General features: G+C 49.9%; 1 protein-coding gene and 1 long non-coding RNA gene across 6 annotated transcripts; one reads left to right on the forward strand and one right to left on the reverse strand.

Moving 5' to 3' along the window:
* Positions 1-1,947: 1,947 nt before the first annotated feature.
* ALAD (aminolevulinate dehydratase) lies at positions 1,948-16,354 on the forward strand. 5 transcript variants are annotated; one of them, XM_055271410.2, is made up of 13 exons: positions 1,970-2,079; positions 6,844-6,966; positions 9,405-9,590; positions 10,536-10,586; positions 11,081-11,177; positions 11,767-11,902; positions 12,024-12,107; positions 12,206-12,294; positions 12,876-12,931; positions 13,019-13,106; positions 13,181-13,267; positions 13,599-13,728; positions 14,345-16,354. In XM_055271410.2, exons 3-13 carry the CDS (start codon positions 9,451-9,453, stop codon positions 14,404-14,406), a joined length of 1,020 nt encoding a protein of 339 aa, XP_055127385.1. In that variant the 5' UTR covers positions 1,970-2,079; positions 6,844-6,966; positions 9,405-9,450; the 3' UTR covers positions 14,407-16,354. The 5 variants fall into 5 exon arrangements, with proteins under 5 accessions (XP_055127384.1, XP_055127385.1, XP_055127383.1 ...); XM_055271409.2 differs by lacking the exon at positions 6,844-6,966 and having other exon boundaries at positions 1,948-2,079; XM_055271408.2 differs by lacking the exon at positions 6,844-6,966 and having other exon boundaries at positions 1,983-2,079; positions 10,370-10,586.
* LOC134736176 (uncharacterized) lies at positions 15,709-26,127 on the reverse strand. Its single transcript, XR_010119994.1, has 2 exons — positions 25,693-26,127; positions 15,709-20,218 (listed from the first exon to the last, which is right to left on the reverse strand). It is a non-coding gene; the product is annotated as an uncharacterized lncRNA (long non-coding RNA).
* Positions 26,128-26,130: the final 3 nt, after the last annotated feature.

Raw genomic sequence — 26,130 nt, forward strand, 5'->3', positions numbered from 1 at the left:
GTGTCCTTTGTAGGGACATGGATGAAACTGGAAAACATCATTCTCAGTAAACTATCGCAAGGACAAAAAACCAAACACCGCATGTTCTCACTCATAGGTGGGAATTGAACAAGGAGAACTCATGGACACAGGAAGGGGAACATCACACTCCGGGGACTGTTGTGGGGTGGGGGGAGGGGGGAGGGACAGCATTAGGAGATACACCTAATGCTAAATGACGAGTTAATGGGTGCAGGAAATCAACATGGCACATGGATACATATGTAACAAACCTGCACATTGTGCACATGTACCCTAAAACCCTAAAGTATAATAAAAATAAAAAAAAAAACAGAAAAAAAAAGAAAAAAGAAAAAAGGAAAAAAAAAAATAAAATAAAATAAAATTTCCCATTCTATTTGGGTTCTTAGATGGTTCTAATTTTTTTAGTTATCAATAACCTCAGGGAGGGAACGGGTGTCAGGAAAGAAATGTCGGGCAGGGAATCTAGGAAAAAACAAATAATTGCTCCTATGGAGCGTGGTTATTAGCAGGCATTGCAGAAAGAGCCCAATGTAACATGAGGCAAATTATTTAATCTAGCTGGCAATTGTTTTCCCAGTCCGTAAAGTGAGAATAGTAACATCGTTGCTGTCAAGATTAGATAAATGAATGTAAAATGCATGGTGCTGTCCCTGACTCTTTAATGCACAGCAAACATTATTTGCTTTCTACCCCATTCCTTGTTGAATACAGATCAGAACTCTAGTAGCTGGAAACTAAGCAGTGTCATATTTCCCTAGCCTTACGCCGCTATGCCCTCTAAATTTAAAATATAAAGTATACAACAGGTTTGGAGTACAGATTTTGAGAAATTTAAAAAAAAATTTTTTTTTTGAGACAGAGTCTCCCTCTGTCACCCAGGCTGGAATGCAGTGGCATGATCTCAGCCCATTACAACCTCCGCCTCCCGGATTCAAGCGATTCTCTTGCCTCAGCCTCCCGAGTAGCTGGGATTACAGGAGCCCGCCACCACGCCCGGCTAATTTTTTTGTATTTTTAGTAGAGACAGGGTTTCACCATGTTGGTCAGGCTGGTCTCGAACTCCTGACCTCAAGAGATCCGCCCAAAGTGCTGGGATTACAGGCGTGAGCCACCGAACCGGGCTGAGAAATAAAATCTGAGGATATGTGTAATGTAACCCACTAATGTTCTACATTTCAAAGTCAACTTTTCAATAATCCCTGAAGAACGACTTGAAAGGCATTCCTTCGCTAGGGCGATGATCCCCGATCGCTATTTTACCCATCTAATCCTACTAGTTTACCCAGGCCCCATAAGCCTCACCAGATCCTTCTTGCCTCTGCACATCTCCAATATCCATACAAACATTTGATCGGATCTATCATTGTACCTATCATAGGTCTGATGCCCCTATCAAGACTTGGAGTTTTCCTAAACGCCCATGTCTTTCACATCACATCTCTCAACTCATAGCATTGCCGTACCCTGATAAATAAATGACGTTGGTACAAATTTTCTCTGAAAACTTGGAAGCCTGGCGCTGAACTCAACAACTTTAGCTTAGTCCGCAAGAATGGACTTAGCTAATACTGTGTTATGCATAATGGTGCTGTTTTAACGGCTTTGACATCCAATTATTCTTTCACCAAGCCATTAACCAGAGCCAAGTTTGCCCTAGGCTGGGAAAAGGAATGCTGTGAAGTGAACCCTGGGCTGTAACCGCCTCCGAGGCCGGCTCACACCCTGGGACCCTCCCACGCGGTTCCTGCGCCCCCTCGTGGCCTCCCTCCTGCGGTTCGCTGCACAAGCGCAGGGCCCGGAGCGGGGACGGGCGGGCCCTCCAGGCCCTCGACACACCCAATTGGCTAGGCCTCGTTGGGTGTGGGCGGGGCCGCGGCTGGAGCGGAGGAGCCCCCCAGAAGAGCTCCTTCAGGGGGCGTGGCCTGGACTGTGGAGGGGGCGGGCCGTGGGGAAGCTGCTTCCGGGTGAGTCCCCCCGCTCTTACGCGGTCTCTGGGAGACCCGGGCGGGAGACAGCGGTGACAGGAGCAGCGGCCGGGAGCCCTTAGGGAGGCAGGTGAGCGGGGGCTGGATGCGGGGAGATGGCGGGCTTGGAGGGCGGCTCCAGGGCGAGGCGGGGACTGTGGCACCAAGAGTCCTGCGTCCCCAGATTGTGCTGTGCGCCTGAAGCCCTGGCGGTGCAGCCGTGCACGGAGTCCCGTGGAGCGTCTGTTTGGGCTGGATTGTCCCGCTCCAGCCGGGGTTGGGGGCCCGGGTTCGGAGCTTCGCGCCTCTTCTCTGGGGTTCACCCTCTCGGATACTGCTTGGGCAGACTCCATCGAGGCAGAGCCCGAGGTGCGGGTGGTGGTTGGTGGGGGGGTAGGGAGGTGAAAACAATAACAGCAGTTTTGTACTAAGCGTTGCGTGCATTGACCATTCATTTATTTAATTTATTTATTTATTTTTGAGACGGAGTTTCGCCTTGTTGCCCAGGCTGGAGTGCAGTGGCGCGATCTCCACTCACTGCAACCTCCGCCTCCCGGGTTCAAGCGATTCTCCTGCCTCAGCCTGCCAAGTAGCTGGGATTACAGGCGTGTGCCACCACGCCAGCTAATTTTTGTATTTTCAGTAGAGATGGGGTTTCTCCCTGTTGGTCAGGCTAGTCTCGAACTCCCGACCTCAGGTGATTCGCTCGCCTCGGCCTCCCAAAGTGCTGGGATTACAGGCGTGAGCCACCACAGGCGTGAGCCACCCGTCCGGCCTGACCCATTCATTTCTTACAACAACCCATTGAGGTCGGTTCTAGTCCCCATTTACTAAACGAAGAAACTGAGGTCACACAACTAGAAAGCTACAGAACTAGGATTTGTACCCACATCTATCAGACTCCAGAGCCCACACACTTAACCATCCTGCTACCAACAGCAGCCAGGCCCAGAGTCTGGCTCACCCAAAGCTTTCCACAAGCCCAACCTGCTGGGAAACAGATTTGATATCTATCCTTAAAGTATGGAGGTGTCATGGTGGGCACTGAGGACTGGGCTGCTGGAGACCTTCCCCCAGATCTGCCGCTGACCCACTGCGTGATCCTGGGCCTGTGTCTACCCCTCTCTGAGCCCAGTTTCACCCTTGCTTCAGTGATACGATCAGCAAACTTTAAGACGCCTCTTAGCCAAGATATTCTAGGATTCTGGGAATGGCAGCTTCTCGAACTATGTCTAAATGGCTAACCCCAGAGGCGATCAGGCTCTTCAAAGCCCCAGGGCAAGGCTGGGGTCTCATTCTTCTCTTTAATCCCTGTGTCTAGCACTTCAGCAGGCCCATAGTAGATATTCAAGAAATGTGGGTTGGCTGAATAAACACTTCATCTCTTTTCAGAACTGCATGACAGCCGCTCTCCTGGGCCTTTGTGGGGCTTTGGATTTCCCAGTTCTGGCCACCTTCTGCCTAGCTGGCTCTCCTGACTGCCTCGTCCCTGGCCAGTGGCAGAGCCTGCCAAGGCTGGCAGCAGGTCCTAACCCTCTGTGCCAAGACCCACAGCCTCTGGAATCCTCAGCATAGTATAACTTGGGGGGGGGTTGGGGGTGGCACATGAGTCTCTTAGCCCCTCCTGGTGGCAGCGCTCAGGGCCCAACTTCAGTTACTCCCAGTTTGGGGATGTTGCCTTCCATAGGAGGAGATACTTTCATATTAAATCTGAAACACTTTTTTTTTTTTTTTTTTTTTGAGACGAAGTCTCGCTCTGTCGCCCAGGCTGGAGTGCAGTGGCGCAATCTTGGCTCACCGCAAGCTCCGCCTCCCAGGTTCACGCCATTCTCCTGCCTCAGCCTCCGGAGTAGCTGGGACTACAGGCGCCCGCCACCGCGCCCGGCTAATTTTTTTTTGTATTTTTAGTAGAGATGGGGTTTCACTGTGGTCTCGATCTCCTGACCTCGTGATCCACCCGCCTCGGCCTCCCAAAGTGCTGGGATTACAGGCGTGAGCCATCGCGCCCGGCCTAAATCTGAAACACTTCTTATCCTTCACTGTCCCCTCTTCCATGAAACCACCCTTGACTCAGAGACACAGTCCCTCTGACAGCACCTGGTCCACCCCCTACTCTGGCAGCCAGGTGGTGATTATTTTGTTTTTCCTCCACCACATAACCTGCTGGAAGGCAGGGACTCCACTTCAGAAATCTTGGAAAACCCTGTGGCCCACAAGGGTTTGAGCGCATATTCCCATGTGGTGAGGTGCAGAAGGCATAGAGCTGTGCCAGGACATCTGGAAACCCAGCCGCACTCCTAAGAGTAATAAAATTAGCTACGTGTTTACTGTGCAGCTACGTGGTGCCAGACACCTACCTCATCCCTATCAATAATCTCCACAGCCTTGCAAGTTAGAGATATCATGCCTATTTTGTAGATTATGAAATGAACACTGAAAAGTCAATGACTTTGCCCAGAATTACACAGCAGAGCATAGACCAAACCTGGGACTGTCTGACCCTGAAACATGGTTCTTTCTGCACCGCCCTATACTCTGCGTCCCAGCAAAGCTAACCTGTCTGATGTGGGTGGGCAGAGGTGCTGGACCTCCTGGTGGCTCGCTCCTGTCTTCAGTGTGGTGATGTCACAGGGATTTAAGTTGTGGTTTGCAAGCTCGCTTGATTTGGGAGAAGTGCCCTCCCAGTCTGTGAAATTCTCCCAAACTCTAAGGGCCTTTCTGCAAAGCAAAACCCATCCTGCATTTGGCTCTGCCAATATGTGATTCAGGGGGTGTTTTCCCACTCAGAGTGGAGTGGGAAACTCCACTTATTAAGCACCTCTTACAATGGAATGACTCTATGGTGTAGGTATCAGGGCACTGAAAGAGAAGCCAGGAGCTGCAGGGTCAGTTTATAGCTCTGTATGTCACTCGCTGTGATCTCCAAAAGTCCCGTTGCCTCTCTATACCCCATTTTCCACATTAAAGTGTAAGGGATTAAACAGGATTGGCAATTTTCAAGCTTTTAATATTTTCAGCACTAACACCCATTTCTCAAATCAAATCTGTCTCTGAATCTTAAAATTCAAAAACAGATCAAAGTGGACTGCTGTAGTGAGACTGTTCCCTTTACTCTAACCCTGCCCCGGTCTCAGGCTCCTAGACAGCCCTGCCCCAGGGTTTCTGTTAAGCAGGAGCCAGTTGTTCACCTGAAGTCAGGAGTTGAGACCAGCCTGGCCAACATGGCGAAACCCTGTCTCTACTAAAAATACAAAAATTAGCCAAGCACGGTCATGCATGCCTGTAGTCCCATCTACTTGGGAGGCTGAGGCAGGAGAATCGCTTGAACCCAGGAGGTGGAGGTTGCAGTGAGCCGAGATCGAACCACTGCACTCCAGCCTGGGTGACAGAGCCAGCCTCTGTCTCAAAAAAAAAAGAAAAGAAAAGGAAAAAAAAACTCCTGGCAGACATGAGAGCAAAATCAAGTACGAAATGGGCAGCTGGGACCTCATATCTACTGAATGATTGTCTGTTTGGAGGTTGAGACATGATTGGGGAGGCCTGGCCTGCCCCTGTGTCAGGTGATGGGGCTGGCCCACCCAGGGGTGTGGCAGCAGGGCTGGCCCCTGTGTGACTTGTGATAACCCCATCCTACCAAGGAGGAAAACTGGATAAAATGGGCCCCTGAGATGACTGGGGGCAGCTAAAGGGGCCTAAGAGACTATGGGGGGAAGGGCAGCCAGTTCCTAGGCAGCCCTGCCCCACTGTTTCTGATAAGCAGGAGGCAGTTGTTCCCTTAGCCTCCTGAAAGCAATGAGGAGTTGAGGCCATGGGAGTGCAGCTTTGGATTCCAGAAGCCAAGGACCTGTTACAAAGGTGGTTTTCTGGGAAGCAAATCAGAGGGATTAGACCTGGCTTCAACATCTGACTTGACTCCAACCTACCAAAGGATCTCCCATTTCACCTAGGAGTTAACACACCAGGGTTCTAGTCCTTCTACTCGCTGTGTGGCTTTGGATAAGTCCTTGCCCCTCTCTGGACCTTGAGGTCCCATTCATACAAAAAGCAGTTGGACTCAGGCCTGTCAGCCCCCATTTTTGTGGCTCTTCCCCGCCCCTCCCCATCCTTTGGCTATGGGATAGTCTCCCAGGCACCTCCAAAAGGAAGTGTCTAAAACAGAGCTCTCCACCTCCTCTCCAAGCCCAGCTCCCCACTGCCCTCTTCCTGCCCTGTCCCTGTCTCCGCTGCCCTTCAGGTCAGGCAGGCAGGCCTAGAGCATCCGCCCTAAGACACTGCCTGTTGGCTGCCTTAAGACGCCCCTTCCTTCTCTGCCCGCAGCCTCCCCAGCCTCTGCATTCCTCTGCTTCCCGTCTGCTCTGCTCAGCCTGCAGGACTGATCTTCCTAAAGCCAGGTGTCAACCAGGCCACTAACCCTACCCACTGCTCAGAAATCTTCCCACGGCCTCAGCCTGGCCCCCTCTCATCCACCCCCTCCATACACACTTGCCTTGATTGCCTCCTCAGCTCCTCAGAACAGTCCACAGCCATCCTCCTTCTGCACCTTTGCCCCTTTCTTCCCTTCCTAAGGAAATATTGGCCCCCTTCTCTCCACCAGGCTGAACCCACTCATCCTGCAAAACCAAGTTCAACGCCCTGGCATTTTCTTTTTTTTTTTTTTTTTTGAGATGGAGTCTCACACTGTTGCCCAGGCAAGAGTGCAATGGTGCACTCTCGGCTCACTGCAACCTCTGCCTCCTAGGTTCAATCGATTCTCCTGCCTCAGCCTCCAGAGGAACTCTGACTACTGGTGCACACCACCACACCCAGCTAATTTTTGTATTTTTATTTTTATTTCTATTTATTTATTTATTGTGAGATGGAGTTTCTCTCTTGTTGCCCATGCTGGAGTGCAATGGCACGATCTCGGCTCACTGCAACTTCTGCCTCCCAAGTTCAAAGGATTCTCCTGTCTCAGCTTCTGAAGTAGCTGGGATTACAGGTATGTGCCACCACACCTGGCTAATTTTTTTTATTTTTAGTAGAGATGGGGTTTCACCATGTTGGTCAGGCTGGTCTCAAACTCCTGACCTCAAGTGATCCACCCGCCTCAGCCTCCCAAAGTGCTGGGATTACAGGCGTGAGCCACCGTGCCTGGCATAATTTTTGTATTTTTAGTAGAGACGGAGTTTCACCAGATTGGCCAGCCTGGTCTCAAACTCCTGACCTCAAGTGATCTACCCGCCTCGGCCTCCCAAAGTGCTGGGGTTACAGGTGTGAGCCACCACGCCCGACCCCTGTCTTCTTCTAATACGCCTCTTCTGACCTCCTCACTCCCAGTGGAGCCATGGCTCACTTCTGGTCAGGCTCCATGCACTGCCTCCCAGGACTGTAGTGCCCACTCGATGAGAAATCACCTGTGAAAATGCCAGGCGTGGTCTGGCACACAGTAGGTGCTCAAGAAACAAATGTTAATGCCCCAGCTTCCTTCTGTCTTGCATCCACTAATTTGGCATTTGGGACGTATTTTTGTACTTCACATAATTAAATATTTACTGTGTGCCAAGGTCAGTGTGTGACAGAGCACTGTGGGGGAGGCAAAAATGAACCAACTCTGGACCTTGCCCTGCAGAAGCTCTGTCTACTGGCACGAGATAAGACAGGTCCACAAATAACTTACATAAGAGAGACTGCAATCTGGACAAGAAAGCCTCAGTGGGAGAGGGAAGGAGAACCCTGTAGATTTGGGTGTGCGGAGGCTGTGGGGAGAGCACAGCCTTTCAGGTAAAGGGACAAGGTGAGGAAAGCAAGAAGGTGTAGCTTGTGCCCGTGGAGCCCAGGAAACTCCTTGGGCTAGAAGAGATTCGGTGGCACTCTATACATAGTGTATGTGTCTGTCTATCTAACATGAATGGTATTATTTTTTCCTATTGGTGTGCATTGTACCTAACAAGAAGTTCATGTCCCAAGTACTTTTTTCTTTCTTTTTTTTTTTTTTTTTTTTTTAATGAAGTCTTGCTCTGTCACCCAGGCTGGAGTGCAGTGGCGTGATCTTGGCTTACTGCAACCTCCTCCTCCTGGGTTCAAGCGGTTCTCCTGCCTCAGCCTCCCCACTAGCTGGGATTAGAGGCACGCGCCACCACGCCCAGCCCAGCTAATTTTTTTTGTATTTTTAGTAGAGGTGGGGTTTCACCATGTTGGCCAGGCTGGTCTCGAACTCCTGACCTCAAGTGATCTGCCCACCTCAGCTTCCCAAAGTGCTGAGATTATAGGCATGAGCCGCCATGCCCGGCCAACAGTACTTTTCTCTAGAGGTAGAATTGCAGGGGATTTTTCTCTTTTTGCTTATCTGCACTTTTCTAAAAGTTCTGCCATGAACATGGGCATTTTTTGTGGAATAAACAAAGTTTAAATGTTGGCTAGATCAGTGCTTCTTAAATTATGCATAAGGTAAGATTAGTTCTTTTTTTTCTTTCTATTTCCAATTTATTGATTCTTTGATAAAATGCAACAAAATAAAATTATTATTATTTTTTAGAGACAGGTCTCCCTCTCTCGCCCAGGCTGGAGTGCAGTGGTGCAATCATAGCTTACTGCAACCTTGAACTCCTGGGCTCAAGCGATCCTCTTGCTTTAGCCTCCTGAGTAGCTGGGACTACAGGTGTGGACCACCACACCTGGCTGATTTTTAAACTTTTTGTAGATATAGGGTCTTGCCATGTTGCCCAGGCTGGTCACGAACTCCTGGGCTCAAGCAGTCCTGCCACCTCAGCCTCCCAAAGTGCTGGGATTACAGGCGTGAGCCACCATGCCCCACTAGAAAATTATTTTTTTGGCCAAGCACCATGGCTCACACCTGTAATCCCAGCACTTTGGGAGGCCGAGGCAGGCAGATTGCTTGAGCCCAGGAGTTCGAGACCAGCCTGGGCAGCATGGCAAGACCTCCATCTCTACAAAAAATACAAAAATTAGCTGGGTGTTGTGGTGCACACCTGTAGTCCCAGCTACTTGGGAGGCTGAGTTGGGAGAAACAGTTGAGCCCGGGAGGTCAAGGCTGCAGTGAGTCGAGATTGCACCACTGCACTGCAGCCTGGGCGACAGAGACCCTGTCTGAAAAAAAAAAGAAAGAAAATAATTTTTTTTTTAACAGTCATTGCTTGCTCAGATGTTTACTTTAAAAGATAATAATGAACAAAAAGCAGTCACATAAAATACAAGCCCAAATTTTATATCATTGGATTCTGATTGTCATGAAAGTTTCTAAAGACTTACTTTCATTTCTCAACTTACCTTGTTGACCAGCAGGGATTGGTGAACCATGCTGTGAGTAGCATTGGGCTAGAGAGAGGGGAGGCAGGAATCTGGAAGACCTGTCTTCCAGATGTGACCATCTCCTGAGGACAGGGACTATGTCTCATGTGCCACCCATCACCCCCACAGACAGCCTGCAGCCAATGCCCCAGGAGCCCTCAGTTCCAACCAACTGATGCCCCTGTGCCCACTGGCCCACGCCATGCAGCCCCAGTCTGTTCTGCACAGCGGCTACTTCCACCCACTGCTTCGGGCCTGGCAGACAGCCACCACCACGCTCAATGCCTCCAACCTCATCTACCCCATCTTTGTCACGTGAGTCTCCAAGAATGGGCCAGGCCTCTGCTCTGCTGGTTGGGGTTGGGGAGGGAGTGTTGACTGAAGCGGGCATCACTATTGCTGGGGGTGGCAAAGTGAGCTGTCAGCTTGAAATTCAAGGTACTGGAAGCAGCCTATTTGGATTAAGGACAGGAATCTTAGGAACAAAACAAACTTTGAAAGAACTCATTCATCCCATTTGGAAAATTAGAAGAATAACCCTTGCCTGCCATTCCTGAGCTCTTGCAATAAGACAGAAGCTGAGAAGGTGCTCTGTAGGTTGTAAAGTGCTATGTACCTGTAAGAGATGGCAATCGTGATTGTTAATAATAACGCAGACATTTACTGAGTACTTACTATGTACGAGGTACTATGCTAAGCACCTACACACATTATCTCATTCAATTCTGAGAGCATTTGTATGAAGAAGGAGTAGCTATTTTCTAGAACATCAGCTCCACGAGGGCGGGGATGTTTGTCTATTTTGTTCACTGTTGTATCATCAGGGCCTAGAACAGTACTTGGCACATAATAAGTACTCAATAAATATTTGTTGAATGAATGAATTAACCACGCATGATACAGATGAAGGCCTAAGGCTCAAAGAGATGATAGAACTTGGCCACGGTCACCCAAGCAGTAAGTGGCTGGGATAGAAAGCAAAGACCTGCCGAGTTCAGAGTCCAAGTTCTTAACCACTTAATTCCTTCCTGTAATTACCGTTCTTTTAGCTAGTGTTGTCACTGTTATTCTTGTTGTTCCTATTATTATTTCAGGCCCTGGGCTTGGCCAGGCAGGGAAGCCAGACACTGGATCCCATCCTTCTCCCACCATCCTTACTTCCATATTTCTTCCCTGCTTCCCAACCATCCCTCTCAGTCGCCCCCTCACCACTGGCCCTTCCCACAGCCACCAATCCATATCCCACCCCCGCTCTTGCAGGGATGTTCCTGATGACATACAGCCTATCGCCAGCCTCCCAGGAGTGGCCAGGTAGGAGACGTGGAGTTGGGGGGCCAGGGGGTGGTGGAGGGAGAGATTGCACAGGTGGAAGTGCTGGGAGGCAGAAGCAGACCTAGGAAGTAGAAGATGCGGACAGGCAGACATTAGCTCAGTAGAGGAAAGGGTTTCCCCGGGGCCAGAGCTGTTCCACAGTGGAAGGGGCAGCCCCATAAAGTAAAGAGCTACCCATCACCCAAGGCGTCATGGCAGAGGCTGTTGCAGAAGGGAGCTGAACTGCAGATGGGAGTTCAAAAAGAGGGCCTCGAAGGAGCCTTCCACAGCCAAATTCCAGAGCTCTGCTACTCAAGGCCTCGGTCTTCCCTCCTATTTAGTGGATGCATCCCTGCCCCTTCCTGTCCTGGGGGCTGGAGCCCTCCTGGTGCCATATGCAGCTTGGTTTCTAACAGAGGCACAGTGTGGTGGGGTCCGGAGGACCTTTGCCTGGGACCTGCCTTCCTTCAACCCCTCTACCCACATCCACACAGGTATGGTGTGAACCGGCTGGAAGAGATGCTGAGGCCCTTGGTGGAAGAGGGCCTACGCTGTGTCTTGATCTTTGGCGTCCCCAGCAGAGTTCCCAAGGTGAAGAATCAAAGGAAGGGCTAAGAAGGGAGGTTGCGCTCACGCCCGTAATCCCAGCACTTTGGGAGGCCAAAGTGGGTGGATCACTTGAGCCCAGGATTTTGAGACCAGCCTGGACAACATGGCAAAACCCATCTCTACAAAAAATACAGAAGTTAGCTGGGTGTGGTGGTATGTGCCTGTAGTCCCAGCTACTCGGGAGGTGGAGAGGTGGGAGGATCGCTTGAGCCCAAAAAGTCGAGGCTGCAGTGAGCCAAAATCGCACCAGTGCACTCTAGCCTGGGCGACAGAGCAAGACCCTGTCTCCAATAAAAACAGAAAAAGGAAGGGAGGTTGGGCGAGGGTGGACTGAGGGTCCACACTGACTGCATCCTCACTCCCACATTGTGCTGGCCCTGGGGCCACAGGTGAATGGACATGGTCCTTGCCCTTAAGTCAGCACCCATGTAGGGTTAGTCCTCTGTGCTTCCTTATCCAGGGGCTGTGATGATGAAGGAGAAGGCCAGGGCTATGCTCTGTGATGGCTGCCGTCCTGCCTTCCAAAGCTACATGTAATAGACACACTGCTTTGTCCCTCCCCTGCCCCTAGGACGAGCGGGGTTCCGCAGCTGACTCCGAGGAGTCCCCAGCTATTGAGGCGATCCATCTGTTGAGGAAGACCTTCCCCAGCCTCCTGGTGGCCTGTGACGTCTGCCTGTGTCCCTACACCTCCCATGGTCACTGCGGTGAGTTCCCTTCCTCCCACCAGCCCTGCTGCCACCCACACTCCTATGGCCCACTTCTCACCAGGGTGGGGACAGGCCAGGGCCCAAGGTGCTCCCCAAAACCCAGTCATCTGTCCTGCAGGGCTCCTGAGTGAAAATGGAGCATTCCGGGCTGAGGAGAGCCGCCAGCGGCTGGCTGAGGTGGCATTGGCGTATGCCAAGGCAGGTGAGTGAACCACCAGCAGGGATGGGCACCTCTGGGTCAGGGAGTGGCAGAGTGGCTAGGAGGTCCCAGAGTTCTGAAGGCCACCCTCTGCCCCCCAGGATGTCAGGTGGTAGCCCCGTCGGACATGATGGATGGACGCGTGGAAGCCATCAAAGAGGCCCTGATGGCACATGGACTTGGCAACAGGGTAAGGGCAGGGAATGCAGCACGGGGCCGGCAGGAGATAGTCTGCACCAGCCCTGCCCCCGTGTCTGCTAAGAATCACAGAACTGTCGGGCGTGGTGGCTCACACCTGTAATCCCAGCACTTCGGGAGGCTGAGGCGGGTGGATCACTTAAGGTCAGGAGTTCAAGACCAGCCTGGCCAACATGGTGAAACCCCATCTCTACTAAAAACACAAAAATTAGCTGGGCGTGGTGGCAGGCGCCTGTAATCCCAGCTACTGGGGAGGCTGAGGCAGGAGAATCGCTTGAACCCAGGAGGCAGTGAGCTGAGATCATGCCACTGCACTCCAGCCTGGGCGACAGAGCTAGACTCCATCTCAAAAAAAAAAAAAAAGAATCACAGAACTGAAGACAGTGCTGGATGAGGCTTTGGGGAACCATGTCAACCTCTAGGCCTCTGACAGGGAAATCAAGCCCAGCACTCCAACAGGACCAGAACACAGGCAGTGTCCTTCCCAGCCTACGTTCTTTCTCTCCCTGCCACATCACCCTGGGACACCTGGCAAGGGCCGAATAAGCCAAGACCCCCATTGTCTCCCCATAGGTGTCAGTGATGAGCTACAGTGCCAAGTTTGCTTCCTGTTTCTATGGCCCTTTCCGGTGAGCAGGGGTGGGCAGGGGTCTGCTGTTAAAGCCCTGGCCCTTTGGCCCAAAGCTGGAGCCCACCCTGATGACTCTGCTTTGCAGGGATGCGGCTAAGTCAAGCCCAGCTTTTGGGGACCGCCGCTGCTACCAGCTGCCCCCTGGAGCACGAGGCCTGGCTCTCCGAGCTGTGGTGAGTGACTAGGACTTGAGCCCCACCCTCAGCCCCCTCCCAGGCAGCACCCACACTCTACCCTCATCCCTTAGGACCGGGATGTACGGGAAGGAGCAGACATGCTCATGGTGAAGCCGGGAATGCCCTACCTGGACATCGTGCGGGAGGTAAAGGACAAGGTGAGCACAGGTCCGAGGCAAAGGGGGCTCAGGGGGCTGGGACAGAGTTTTTCCACAGACTCTGGAATCTCAGAGTTGGAAGCAGTTTGCCCTTGAGCACGCATCCTCTCCTCCCCCTCCCTGCCCAGGAACCATCGTGGCCTTCTATGTCAGGGCTTGCAGGAGCCCCAAACAGCCCTGCTCTAACAGTTCAAGAATGGGCCAGGCTGCCAGCTGCAGTAACCCAGGACACGGGGCTCAGGATGGTCACAGATGGAGCAGGGGGGAAGGGACGCTCCCAGGGCCACATCCACCCTCCATTTCAGCCTGTCTCCTGTCTGCTTCCCTGCAGCACCCCGACCTCCCTCTCGCCGTGTACCACGTCTCTGGAGAGTTTGCCATGCTGTGGCATGGAGCCCAGGCTGGGGCATTTGATCTCAAGGCTGCCGTACTGGAGGCCATGACTGCCTTCCGCAGAGCAGGTAGGCAGGCAGGGGTGGGGTGTTTTGACCTGCACCACAGGGACTGATAAGCACTCTGCCTAGATCGGGGAACGAAGTCCTAAGAGCTTGGAGTCTTATTCCAGGAATTACTAGTGATCTAAACAGACACACATTGAGGAAGAGATATGGAACTGCAGCATAGAACACGGCCAGGTGAAGCAAGCAGAGCCCTTCATTCATTTTTGGTTGTGAGAACGTGGGCAAGCCACTTCTCTGAACCTCAGTGTCCTCACCCATAACTGGATAACTGGGGATAAGATACCTGGTGCGTGGTTGTCCTGAGGATTAAATGAGATAATATCACTCCATAAAGGGGGCTCATTTTGTTAGAATTGCATACCAGCATGGGAAGGAACTTGCCTCTTACCTATTTCCTTTACTGTGCATTTTATTCTTTGGTAAACTGAGGCCCCAAAAGAGAAAATGACTTGCCCAAGAAATAGAATTGCCCAAAGCCGGGCTCTGTCTCATGTGGTGTGCCCACAGGCTATGCCTCTTCATGGTAGCCTTCTTCCCCGCCTGGCCTTCGCATCGCAGGTGTGCTCAGAGCTGATCACCGTCCCCCCAGCAACTTTCTGCATCTCTCCCAACACAGGTGCTGACATCATCATCACCTACTACACACCACAGCTGCTGCAGTGGCTGAAGGAGGAATGATGGAGACCGTGCCAGGCCCAAGAACTAGAACTTTAAAATGTTCCCGGGGCCTCAGAGAAGTGAAAACCAAAGTAAATGCTGCTTTTAGAACTGTGCCCTCATGCCCTCTTCCTGCTCACATGCTAGCAGGGCCCAGCAGCCCTGGGTGGTTTTGCCAGCATACTAACTCTTGTAACTCGCAGCTGCATCCTATGAGCTCTCCCAAGCTTCCCCACCCCTCCCCTGGGTCAGCTGTGAGGCTCACCTTTGCCACCCTCAGCTCTTTCCTCTGGTGTGGCTTCAGCTTGAAAGCAACCTGGCATCAGGGGCACAGCCTTTGGGGCCTGGCTGGGAGAGGGTCTTGGAGCATTAGGGGAAGAAGAGAGCAGTGAGATCTTGGGGCATGAGAAGCCTTGGAACACTTCTGGCAGCAGAGCTGGGTGTGGGAATGAGGCCTAGATCGATATCCCTGGGTTAGAGTTGAAATTTGCTGCAATTCCACTGGAAGGCATTTCCCACAAGGCCGGAGGTTGCCAGGCTGCCTGAGGTCTCCTATTCTACTCTGAACCATAAACCCAGAGAAGAATTACTCATTAACCAGCAGAAATACTGCCTGAGGATCAAAACTCAGAGGCAAAGAGGGAGTTCCTGACTGCTAGAGATGCCACCACCAAAAACACTTTTTATTCAAGAGATACTTTTTGAGAATCTCTGCTCTGTTCGTAGGTTCAGTGCTGGGTCCTGGGAATACAGCAGGACAGACCTCAGCTTGTCTCTTCATAGAGATTATACAAAGAGAATAGGGGAGACAGCTAAGAAGAAAACAAAGAAATAAAGCAGTTACAAATTGTGATAAGTGCTTTGAAGGAAAGAAGGGGTCTGAGACAAAGAACAACAGGGAAGGGGCCTCTCTTGAAACGGTAGTTGGGAAGGAGGCAGACATGCACCAGTGATGTGGTGACAGGTGCTGTGAAGGAGGTCACCAGGACCTGACCTGCTTTGAAGGATCAGAAAATACTTCCCTGAAGGACTGACATTTGAGCCTAGACCTCAAGGGTGAGCCATCAAGCTAAGACGGGGAAGAGCATTCCAGGGAGAGGGAGGAGTTGTGCAAAGGCCCTGGGGCTCCTTCTAGCTGGAGGAATGCAAGGCTAGCCTGTCTGGAGCACTGAGAGGATGGCCTGAACTGAGTGGAGAGAGACAGACCAGGACCAAACCATGCAGAGGTCAAGGGCCACATTCACCTTTTCAGAGTGACTCAATCAAATTTGCAGTTTGTAAAAGTATTTTAACAGCTCTGTGGCAAAGTGCAAATGAAAAGTCTTGATGGCATGGACTGGAGCGGGGACAGTGGGGATGGAGAAAGGGGAATGGATTGTGGATGTGTTTAGAAGGTAGATTAGATGTGAAGGATGAATCTGGCTTGACCTTCTGGGTGGCTGATGGGCCATTTACTGAGATGGGACAGCCTGAAAGAGGAACAGAAGCAGGGTCAGGGTGGAGGGAGAATACTAAACTTAGCTTGAGACATTTTGCAATGAGGAAGCTGTATCTAGAGAGTTTATGTGACTCACCTAAGGCCACTCAACAAGTTTTGGCAGAACTGGGTTAGAACCACACAGAAAACAGCCAAGCTGGGATTTGAACCCATGTAGTCCAACTCTAAGGCCTCTGCCCCTAACCACTGTGCCATACCACCTCCCAATAATCAGCAGTAAAATTATAGGTCTAACAATGTTTTACAGATATCCCTCCATTTATGTGATGGGTTTGCATCCTGATAAACCCATCATAAGTGGAAAATATGATCATAAGTCAAAAATGTATTTAATATACCTAACCTACCAAACATAGCTTAGCCTAGCCTGCCTTAAACATGCTCAGAACACTTACATTAGCCTACAGTGGGCAAAACTATCCAACACAAAATCTATATTGTAATAAAGTTATAAAGAATTTTGAATCAAAATTCAATATCTGAAGTACAGTTTCTACTGAATGTCTTGTTTCATACTGTTGTAAAGTCAAAAATTGTGAGTTGAATGATCATAGTTCGGGGACCATCTACAATTAGCCCCAGTTATAGGGGGAGACCAGGCACCTACTTGGTTGCAAGTGATGGAAATCCAGTTCAATAGCGAAGAAGGACATAATGGGTTTTCATAACTGGATTGAAATAAGGACAAGTGTGGTTGGACCCAGGGTCAAACCCCATGGAGGACTCTGTCCCTTTCTAACTCGTCTGTGTTTGCCCCAGCTTTATACTCAGGTGGGTTTTTGCCACTTGCCAGCAACATGATCCTCAATAATTCTAGGCTTAAATAGTCATTAAGATTTGTAATCCCAGAGAAAGAGCCTTTCTGTCCCATCACTCACACAGCAAATCTCTGGAGGTCTCTGATTGGGCCTGTTCAGGCCACATGGTCCACTCTTGGCTCAGTCACTGTAAACAATGGGATGGGAGATGGGGGCGCCACGATTGACCAGGTAGGCCTCATTACACAGAATCCTGTCTTGGACTGAGCTTTTGCACCTGTGGCCTCCTTGGCTTGGAATGCTTTTCCCCTAAATCTATATGGCTGTCTCTCTTGTTAAGATCTAGCTCAAAGCGTCCCTTCCTCCGAGAAACCTGACCCAACACCCAATCTAAAGTCATTCTTGAAGCTGGACGTGGTGGCTCACACCTGTAATCCCAGCACTTTGGGAGGCCAGGGCAGGCGGATCACTTGAGGTCAGGAGTTCAAGACCAGCCTGGCCAACATGGCAAAACCCCATCTCTACTAAAACCACAAAAAATTAGCCGGGCATGGTGGCAGGCGCCTGTAGTCCCACCTACTTGGGAGGCTGAGGCAGGAGAATCACTTGAACGCGGGATGCAGAGGTTGCAGTGAGCCAAGATCGTGCCGCTACACCCCATCCTGGGCAACAGAGTCAGACTTTGTCTCAAAAAAAAAAAGTCATTCTTCAGTCACTCTGTATTAATCAGGATTCAGGTTCAGTGGATATAACAAAAGCTGAAATAATGATAGCTTGAGATGAAAATTTACTTCTAAGCAATCCAGGGCTGATATGTCAGCGATATGTTGTGAGGGGTCTCAGCTCTTGCCTTGTTCTGTCATCGTCAACATATCTTGGCCTCCATCTCATGAACAAAGATGGCTGGTGCTGGGCACAGTGGCTCACATCTGTAATCCCAACACTTTGGGAGGCTGAGATGGGTGGATCACTCGAGTCCAAGAGTTTGAGACTAGCTTAGGCAACATGAGGAAACCACGTCTCTACAAAAAATACAGAATTATCTGGGTGTGGTGGCGCATGCCTGTGGTCCCAGTTACTCAGGAGGCTGAGGGAGGAGCGAGCCCAAGAGGTCAAGGATGCAGTGAGTCGTGATTGCACCCCTGCACTGTAGCACAGGAAACAGTGTGAGACCCTATCTGAAAAACAAAACAAATGGCTGGGCCAGTTCCCATCATCAGGTCCTCTTTCCAGCCAGCAGGAAGAGAAGAGCAAGTGGAGGGCATGACCCTTCTTTATAAAGTCATGACCCAAAAGTTGCACACATCATTTCTGTCTACACACCCTTGTCTCAAATTAGTCACATGGTCATGCCCAGTTGTAAGGGAGGCTGGAAATAGTCTAGTGGGCCAGCCATATGCTCAACTAAAACTCGGGAGTTCAGTTACTAAGGAAGATGGAGAGAATGGATAGTAAGGCAAATGGCCATTTTTACCTAATGGAGGTTCTTAGGATCACAGAAACAGTGATCAGAATATTAAAGAAAAAAGATCCTTAGAGACTATCTAGTTAAACACTCTGATTTTATAGATGGGGAGACAGACCCAGAGAGGTGACCTGTCCAAAATCAGACAGCAATCTAGTCAGTGGCAGACCAAGGCTGGAATTCAGGTCTCTTAACTCCAAGCCCAGTGCTCAAAACTCGGGAAGGAGCTGGGCATGGTGGCTCACACCTGTAATCCCAGTGCTTTAGGAGGCCAAGGTGGCAGGATTGCTTGAGACCAGGAGTTCAAGACCAGCCTGGGCAACAAAGCAAGACCCCATTGCTACAAAAAAATTTTTTTTCAATTAAAAATAAAACTAGTGAAGGGATTCGTTTTAGAGGGACTTTAGCTTTATATGTATTATTTCTATTCATGTATTATATGTAACAAGGATATATTCATGTGTGGCTATGTAAATAAAAAATGAAAACCAATACATATATGAAAAAGTGTTATCTTCATTAGTGGAGAAATTAAACTTAAAACCACAATGAGATACCACAATACATCCACAAAAGTGCCTAATACTGGCTAGGCGCAGTGGCTCATGCCTGTAATCCCAGCACTTTGGGAGGCCGAGGTGGGTGGATCACGAGATCAGGAGTTTGAGACCAGCCTGGCCAACATGGTGAAACCCCGTCTCTACTAAAAACACACACACACAAAAATAGCCAGGTGTGGTGGTGCGCGCTTGTAATTCCAGCTACTCAGGAGGTTGAGGCAGGAGAATTGCTTGAACCCAGGAGGCGGAGGTTGCAGTTAGCTGAGATCATGCCACTGCACTCCAGCCTGGGCAACAGAGCAAGACTCCATCTCGAAAAAAAAAATGCCTAAAAATGCCTAATACTACAAGGACAATGGGACAATGTCAAGTGTTGAGAATGTAGAACAACTGGAACTCTCCAGATATTACTGGTACACCCTTTCAAAATGCCTGGCTCCACAAGAGCAAAAAAAAGAAAGAAAGAAAGAAAGAAAACAAAATGTCTAGCTCCAGCCTAGGCAACACAGTGAGACCATGTCTCTACTAACAAATAAAAATAAAATTAGCAGGGCGTGGTGACACACCTCGTGGTCCCAGCTACTTGGGAGGCTGAGGCAGGAGGACTGCCTGAGTCCAGGAGGTGGAGGCTGCAGTGAGCCATGTTTGGCCTGCACTCCAGCCTGGGCTACAGAGGGAGATCCTATCTCCAAAAAAAAAAAAAAAAAAAGAAAAAAAAAGGTCTGGCCCTATCTACTAAAGCTGAACATATGCATACCTTATGACCCTGTGATTCCACACCTAGGTATTTACCCAACAGTATTTACCCAACAGTACCTATGTTCATAAGAGACATGTTCAACAGCGTCCATAGCAGCATTTTATGATATATGTAATAAGGCCGGGCATGGTGGCTCATGCCTGTAATCCCAGCACTTTGGGAGGCTGAGGTGGGTGGATCACCCGAGCTCAGGAGTTCAAGACCAGCCTGGCCAACATGATGAAATCCCATCTCTACTAAAATACACAAATTATCTGGGCGTGGTGGCCGGCACCTGTAATCCCAGCTACTTGAGACGCTGAGGCAGGAGAATCGCTTGAACCTGGGAGGTGGGAGGTTGCAGTGAGCCAAGATGGCGCCACTGCACTCCAACCTAGGCGACAGAGCGAGACTCTGTCTCCAAAAAAAAGAAAAAAGAAGTGTAATAAACAAAATTGGAGATAACCCAAATGTTCATCAACAGTAAAATGTGGTCTATTTATATAATAGAATATTAAAGGTGTGAGAATGGATTAACTACAACTACACATAGCAACATAGATGTATCAAATACAATTTTGAGCAAAAGCAGCAAGGTATAAAAGAGTGCATGCTATATTATTCTGTTTATATACAGTTCAAAAACAAGTAAAACTATGCAATTTGAAGTCAAGATAGTTACCTTTTTGGTGGTAAGTGACTGGAAGTGGACAGGCTGTGGAGGGTTCTGGAAATTGTTCTTTTTCTTGGTCTGCGTGCTGGCTGCATGGATATGTTCACTTTGTGAAAATTCACATTTTGCATATTGGGAGACTGAGGACCAGAGAGAAAAATAATTGAATGGAGAGCTCACAGACAGATGGCAGAGCCGGGACCAGAACCTAAGGGGTTAGGTTTTCGTGACCCTGAGAAGTAGACAGTATCAGACATTCTGGATTCTGTGAAATGCAGTTGAACCTCTGGTCTCCCAGTTGCCCTTCCCACCCCCACTTCTGCTTCATGCTTATAACACAAAACCAGTTTTGCAAGTGAGTCCCCAAGTGAGTCGGGCTCTCTCTTGCAGGGCCAAAGTCTGTGACTCTGCACTTCTTGTTTCTTCCTAGGCCTGAACCCAGTGAACAGACCAACTTGGAACACAGGAGAAAGTTTTGTTTTTTTGTTTTTAAGAGTTGAAAGGAAGAAAATTAGGCCAGGCACAGTGGCTCATGCCTATAATCCCGGCACTTTGGGAGGCCAAGGTGGGTGGATCACTCGAGGTCAGGAGTTCTAGACCAGCCTGGCTACATGGCGAAACCTTGTCTCTACTAAAAATACAAAAAATTACCCGGGCACAGTGGCGCACGCCTGTAATCCCAGCTACTCAGGAGGCTGAGGCAGGAGAATCGCTTGAACCTGGAAGGCAGAGGTTGCAGTGACCCCAGATCGCATCACTGCACTCCAGCCTGGGTGACAGAGTGAGACTCTGTGTCACAAAAAAAAAAAAAGAAAAGAAAAGAAAAAAAAGAAATAGGCCAGGCGCGGTGGCTCATGCCTGTAATCTCAGCACTTTGGGAGGCCGAGGCAGGCGGATCACCTGAGGTCAGGAGTTCAAGACCAGCCTGGCCAACATGATGAAATCCTGTCTCTACTAAAATACACAAATTATCTGGGCGTGGTGGCAGGCACCTGTAATCCCAGCTACTCGGGAGGCTGAGGCAGGAGAATTGCTGGAACCCGGGAGGTGGAGGTTGCAGTGAGCTCACATGGCACCATTGCACTCCAGCCTGGGGCAACAAGAGTGAAACTCCGTCTCAAAAATGGAAGAAAGAGAGAGAGACAGAGAGAGGGCGAGGGAGAGAGAGAGGGAGGGAAGGAAAGAGGGACGGAGGGAGAGAGGGAGAGAGGGAGGGAGGGAAGAAGGGAGGAAGGGAGGGAGGGAAGAAGAAAGGAAAGAAAGAAAGAAAGGAAGAGAAGGGAAGGGAGGAGGGAGGGAGGAAGGAAGGAAGGAGAAAGAGAGAGAGAAGAGGGAGGGAGGGAGAGAAAGAAAGAGAGAAAGAAAGAAAAAGAAAGGAGGGAGGGAGGAAGAGAAAGAAAAAGAAAGAAAGAGAAAGAAGAAAGAAAGAAAGAAAAGAAAGAAAGAAAGAAAGAAAAAAGAGGGAGGGAGGGAGAGAGAGAAAGAAGGAAAGGAGGGAGGGAGGAAAAGAAAGAAAGAAAAGAAAGAAAGAAAGAAAGAAAGAAAGAAAGAAAGAAAGAAAGAAAGGAAAAGAAAAGAAAAGAAAGAAAGAAAGAAAGAAAGAAAGAAAGGAAAAGAAAAGAAAAGAAAGAAAGAGAAAGAGGAAAGAAAGAAAATTAGATAAATGTTTGTGTGCTGCTAGAAAACTGTGTCATAGCATAACCAAAACTGTCACCTCAGCAATCCCTGGGGAGTGAGATGGGGTGGGGAAGCCCTTCTCTCCCTGCCCCAAGGCTACTGCCCTTGTTCAGTAAGCAGGCTGAGGCCCCACACCCTTCTCCTTGCCAGTTCCTCACCTGGAGTACTTTCCTTGATCTTAACCTGACAACCTCCTTCTCACCATTCAGATCTTTGTTCCTCCCTTGACCACCTCATCCAAAGAGATACCGTCACTGTTCATAAAATGATTCTTTTTTTTACCGCTTCCACTTCTCTCTCTGAAATCACCTTGTTTATTTATCTACTCAATGGTTGTCTGCCCCTCCCATGTCCCATGCAGGCAGGAACCACCTTGTTTCCCACCGAATCCTCAGAGAAGGACAGCGGACACAGGGCCACAGATGTTAGGTGGTCAATGAATGAGGTTGGGTGTGGGGAGGGGGTGCCTGGCTTTTTACTTTGTACACTTTTGTATTTTGCATTATTATTATTATTTTTCGAGACAGAGTCTTGCTCTGTCACCTAGACTGGAGTGCAGTGCTGTGATGTCAGCTCACTACAACCTCTGCCTCCCGGATTCAAGCAATTCTCGTGCCTCAGCCTCCCAAGTAGCTGGAATTACAGGCGCCTGCCACCATGCCCCGCTAATTTTTGTATTTTTAGTAGAGATGGGGTTTCACCATGTTGGTCAGGCTGGTCTCAAACTCCTGATCTCAAGTGATCCACCGGTCTCGGCCTCCCAAAGTGCTGGAATTACAGACGTGAGCCACCACACCCGGCCTGTTATTATTTTTTAACAAGATGGGGTCTCACTTTGTTTCCTAGGCTGGTCTCATACCCCTGAGCTCAAGGGATCCTTCCACCTTAGCCTTCCAAAGTGCTAGGATTTCAGGCATGAGCCACTATGCCCAGCCCTGAATATGTTTGTTTTTTTTTTTTAACAAGGAGAAAAAGCATATACATTTATTTGATCACAGTTTTTTGTGACACGGGAGCTTTCAGAATGAAGAGCCACAGATACAGAGGAAACTGTCCATTTTTATGCTTAGGTTCAACAAAGTGTGCATGGCCGTGTATGTAGGGAAAAGAAAGAGAGATCAGACTGTTATTGTGTCTATGTAGATAAGGAAGACATAAGAAACTCCATTTTGACCTGTACCCTGAACAATTGCTTTGCCCTGAGATGCTGTTAATCTGTAACTTTGCCCCAACCTTGAGCTCACAAAAACGTGTTGTATGGAATCAAGGTTTAAGGGATCTAGGGCTGTACAGGATGTGCCTTGTTAACAAAATGTTTACAGGCAGTATGCTCCGTAAAAGTCATCGCCATTCTCCATTCTCGATAAACCAGGGGCACAATGCACTGCGGAAAGCCGCAGGGACCTCTGCCCTGGAAAGCCGGGTATTGTCCAAGGTTTCTCCCCATGTGATAGCCTGAGATATGGCCTCGTGGGATGGGAAAGACCTGACCGTCCCCCAGCCTGACACCCGTGAAGGGTCTGTGCTGAGGAGGATTAGTAAAAGAGGAAGGCCTCTTGAAGTTGAGATAGAGGAAGGCCTCTGTCTCCTGCCTGCCCCTGAAACTGAAGGTCTCGGTATAAAACCCGATAGTACATTTGTTCAATTCTGAGATAGGAGATAAACCGCCCTGTGGCGGGAGGCGAGATATATTGGCAGCAATGCTGCTTTGTTATTCTTTTCTCCACTGAGATTTTTGGTGGAGAGAAGCATAAATCTGGCCTGCGTGCACATCCAGGCATAGTACCTTCCCTTGAACTTATTTGTGACACAGATTCCTTTGCTCACGTTTTCTTGCTGACCTTCTCCTCACTATCACCCTGCTCTCCTACCGCATTCCTCTTGCTGAGATAGTGAAAATAGTAATCAATAAATACTGACGGAACTCAGAGACCAGTGCCGGTGCAGGTCCTCCGCATGCTGAGCGCCGGTCTCCTGGGCCAACTGTTCTTTCTCTACACTTTGTCTCCGTGTCTTATTTCTTTTCTCAGTCTCTTGTCCCACCTGATGAGAAATACCCACAGGTGTGGAGGGGCAGGCCACCCCTTCCGGTGTAGAAACAGGATTGCACAAAACGCTAATAGACTGAATAGAGAAACCCACCAAGACCCATCTGTGTAAATTCTTCTTGGCCTCTCTGTGCGGTCTCCCTTCCTCCAGGGTATGGGGCAAGACCCTCTCAAAGGGGCCTGAGTGGTGGGGGCTGTCTTATGACCTGTCTTGCCTGAAGTCATAGTGCAAGGTGATCAGACTAAAGAAGAACAGAGCACAGGCACAGAAGTATCTCAAAGCTTCCCCTCCGGTACCTCCCTAGCCTCTTTGGCCCAAATCCCCTGGCTAGCAACTTTCCTGTAGTTCCTCGGTGTCTCTTTGGTTCGAAGAAAAACTTTCGTGCCTGGAGGCCTTTGTATCAGGGCGTCCCTTAACCATCACTCAGATCCTCCCCCTCTGCCTAGCCAACTCTCATATGTTTGTATTTTTTAAAGTTTTTTGAGACTAACATGCATTACATGCATTACTTTTTTTTTTTTTTTTTTTTTGAGATGGAGTTTTGCTCTTGTTACCCAGGCTAGAATACAGTAGCCTGATCTTGGCTTACTGCAACCTCCACCTCCCGGGTTCAAGCAATTCTCCTGCCTCAGCCTCCCAAGTAGCTGGGATTACAGGCATGCACCACCACGCCTAATTTTGTATTTTTAGTAGACATGGGGTTTCACTATGTTGGACAGGCTGGTCTTGAACTCCTGACCTCAGGTGATCCACCCACCTCGGCCTCCCAAAGTGCTGCGATTACAGGCGTGAGCCACCGCGCCCGGCCAACACGCATTACTTTTGCAAACAAAAATAAAATTCTTTTTTTATTCTTCAAAAGAATAAAAAAGCTCCCTGGTTGTCTAGTGGTTAGGATTCCAGGCTCTTACCACAGGGTTCTTTTTTTTGGGGGGACAGAGTCTCGCTCTTTGCCCAGGCAAAGATGGTGCAGTGGCACAATCTTGGCTCATTGTAAGCTCCACCTCCCGGGTTCATGCCATTCTCCTGCCTCAGCCTCCCCAGTAGCTGGGACTACAGGCACCTGCCACCATGCCCAGCTAATTTTTTGTATTTTTAGTAGAGACGGGGTTTCACCGTGTTAGCCAGGATGGCACCACAAGGTTCTTAAAAACAAAGAGGCCAGGTGCGGTGGCTCATGCCTGTAATCCCAGCACTTTGGAAGGCTGAGGTGGGCGGATCACCTGAGGTCAGGAGTTCAAGACTAGCCTGGCCAACACGGCGAAACCCTGTCTCCACTAAAAACACAAAAATTAGTTGGGTGTGGTGGCACACACCTGTAATCCCAGCTACTTGGGAGGCTGAGGCAGGAGAAATGCTTGAACCCAGGAGGCGGAGGTTGCAGTGAGCCGAGATTGCACCATTACACTCCAGCCTGTGCAACAAGAGTTAAACTCTGTCTCAAAAAAAAAAAAAAAAAAAAGAATAGGCCGGGCGCAGTGACTCAGGCCTGTAACCCCAGCACTTTGGGAGGCCGAGGCGGGTGAATCAGTTGAGGTCAGGAGTTTGAGACCACTCTGGCCAACATGGTGAAGCCCCGTCTCTACAAAAAATACAAAAATTAGCTGGGTGTGGTGGCACACGCCTGTAATCCCAGCTACTGGGGAGTCTGAGGCAGGAGAATCGCACGAAGCTGGGAGGCGGGGGTTGCAGTGGGCTGAGATCGCGCCACTGCACTCCAGCCTGGGGGACACAGCGAGACTCCGTCTCAAAAAAAAAAAAAAAAAAAAGAAAAAGAAAAGGAAAAAGAAAGAATAAAAAAGCAGGTTACTGCAGCGGACTCCACCCTCACCAAGTTATCTTGGATTTAACAAGTTTCTAACTGAAAGCAATTCCCTCCAATACCTACCGAGGACCCTGAGACCAGAGAGGGGCAGGGCCTTGCCCAGGTTCACACAACACTAAGCAAGCCAGGCTGGGTCCCAACTCCCCTCCTCCCAGTCAACCTGGGTACTTCTCGGTGGTATCCCGATCCAAAGGAGGCCAGGAACGGGGGTGGGGGATGGGGAGCGGAGAGAGCGCGGTGAGGAGCGGCGGTGTGGCGGGCAGGGAGTGCGCAGACAGGGCGGAGAAGGTGCTGGGGAGCGGAAGGGTGCGGGCTGGGAAACCGAGAGGGTGCGGGAAGGGACTAAGGGGCGTAGTTGGTGCAGGGTAACGGAAGCGCGCAGTGAAGGCGGGTGACGGGCGCAGAGAGGTGCACAGTGAGAGGAAGGAACGAGAGGGGACGGCGAGGGCGACGGGCGATGGGGTGGGAGAGGGCGAAGGTGAGGGGGGATAAGGGCGGGGA

The sequence above is a fragment of the Symphalangus syndactylus genome, chromosome 3 (assembly GCF_028878055.3).
Source record: "Symphalangus syndactylus isolate Jambi chromosome 3, NHGRI_mSymSyn1-v2.1_pri, whole genome shotgun sequence".
In the NCBI taxonomy this organism is placed as follows: domain Eukaryota; kingdom Metazoa; phylum Chordata; class Mammalia; order Primates; family Hylobatidae; genus Symphalangus; species Symphalangus syndactylus.

What these genes read in the sequence shown, in the direction of transcription:
- ALAD (XM_055271408.2), top strand. Translation starts at nt 9,557, where the DNA reads ATGCCTCCAACCTCATCTACCCCATCTTTGTCAC. An exon ending in ATTGGCGTATGCCAAGGCAG is followed by an intron (nt 12,108 to 12,205) that starts GTGAGTGAACCA and finishes TCTGCCCCCCAG; the next exon opens with GATGTCAGGTGGTAGCCCCG. An exon ending in TGCGGGAGGTAAAGGACAAG is followed by an intron (nt 13,268 to 13,598) that starts GTGAGCACAGGT and finishes GCTTCCCTGCAG; the next exon opens with CACCCCGACCTCCCTCTCGC.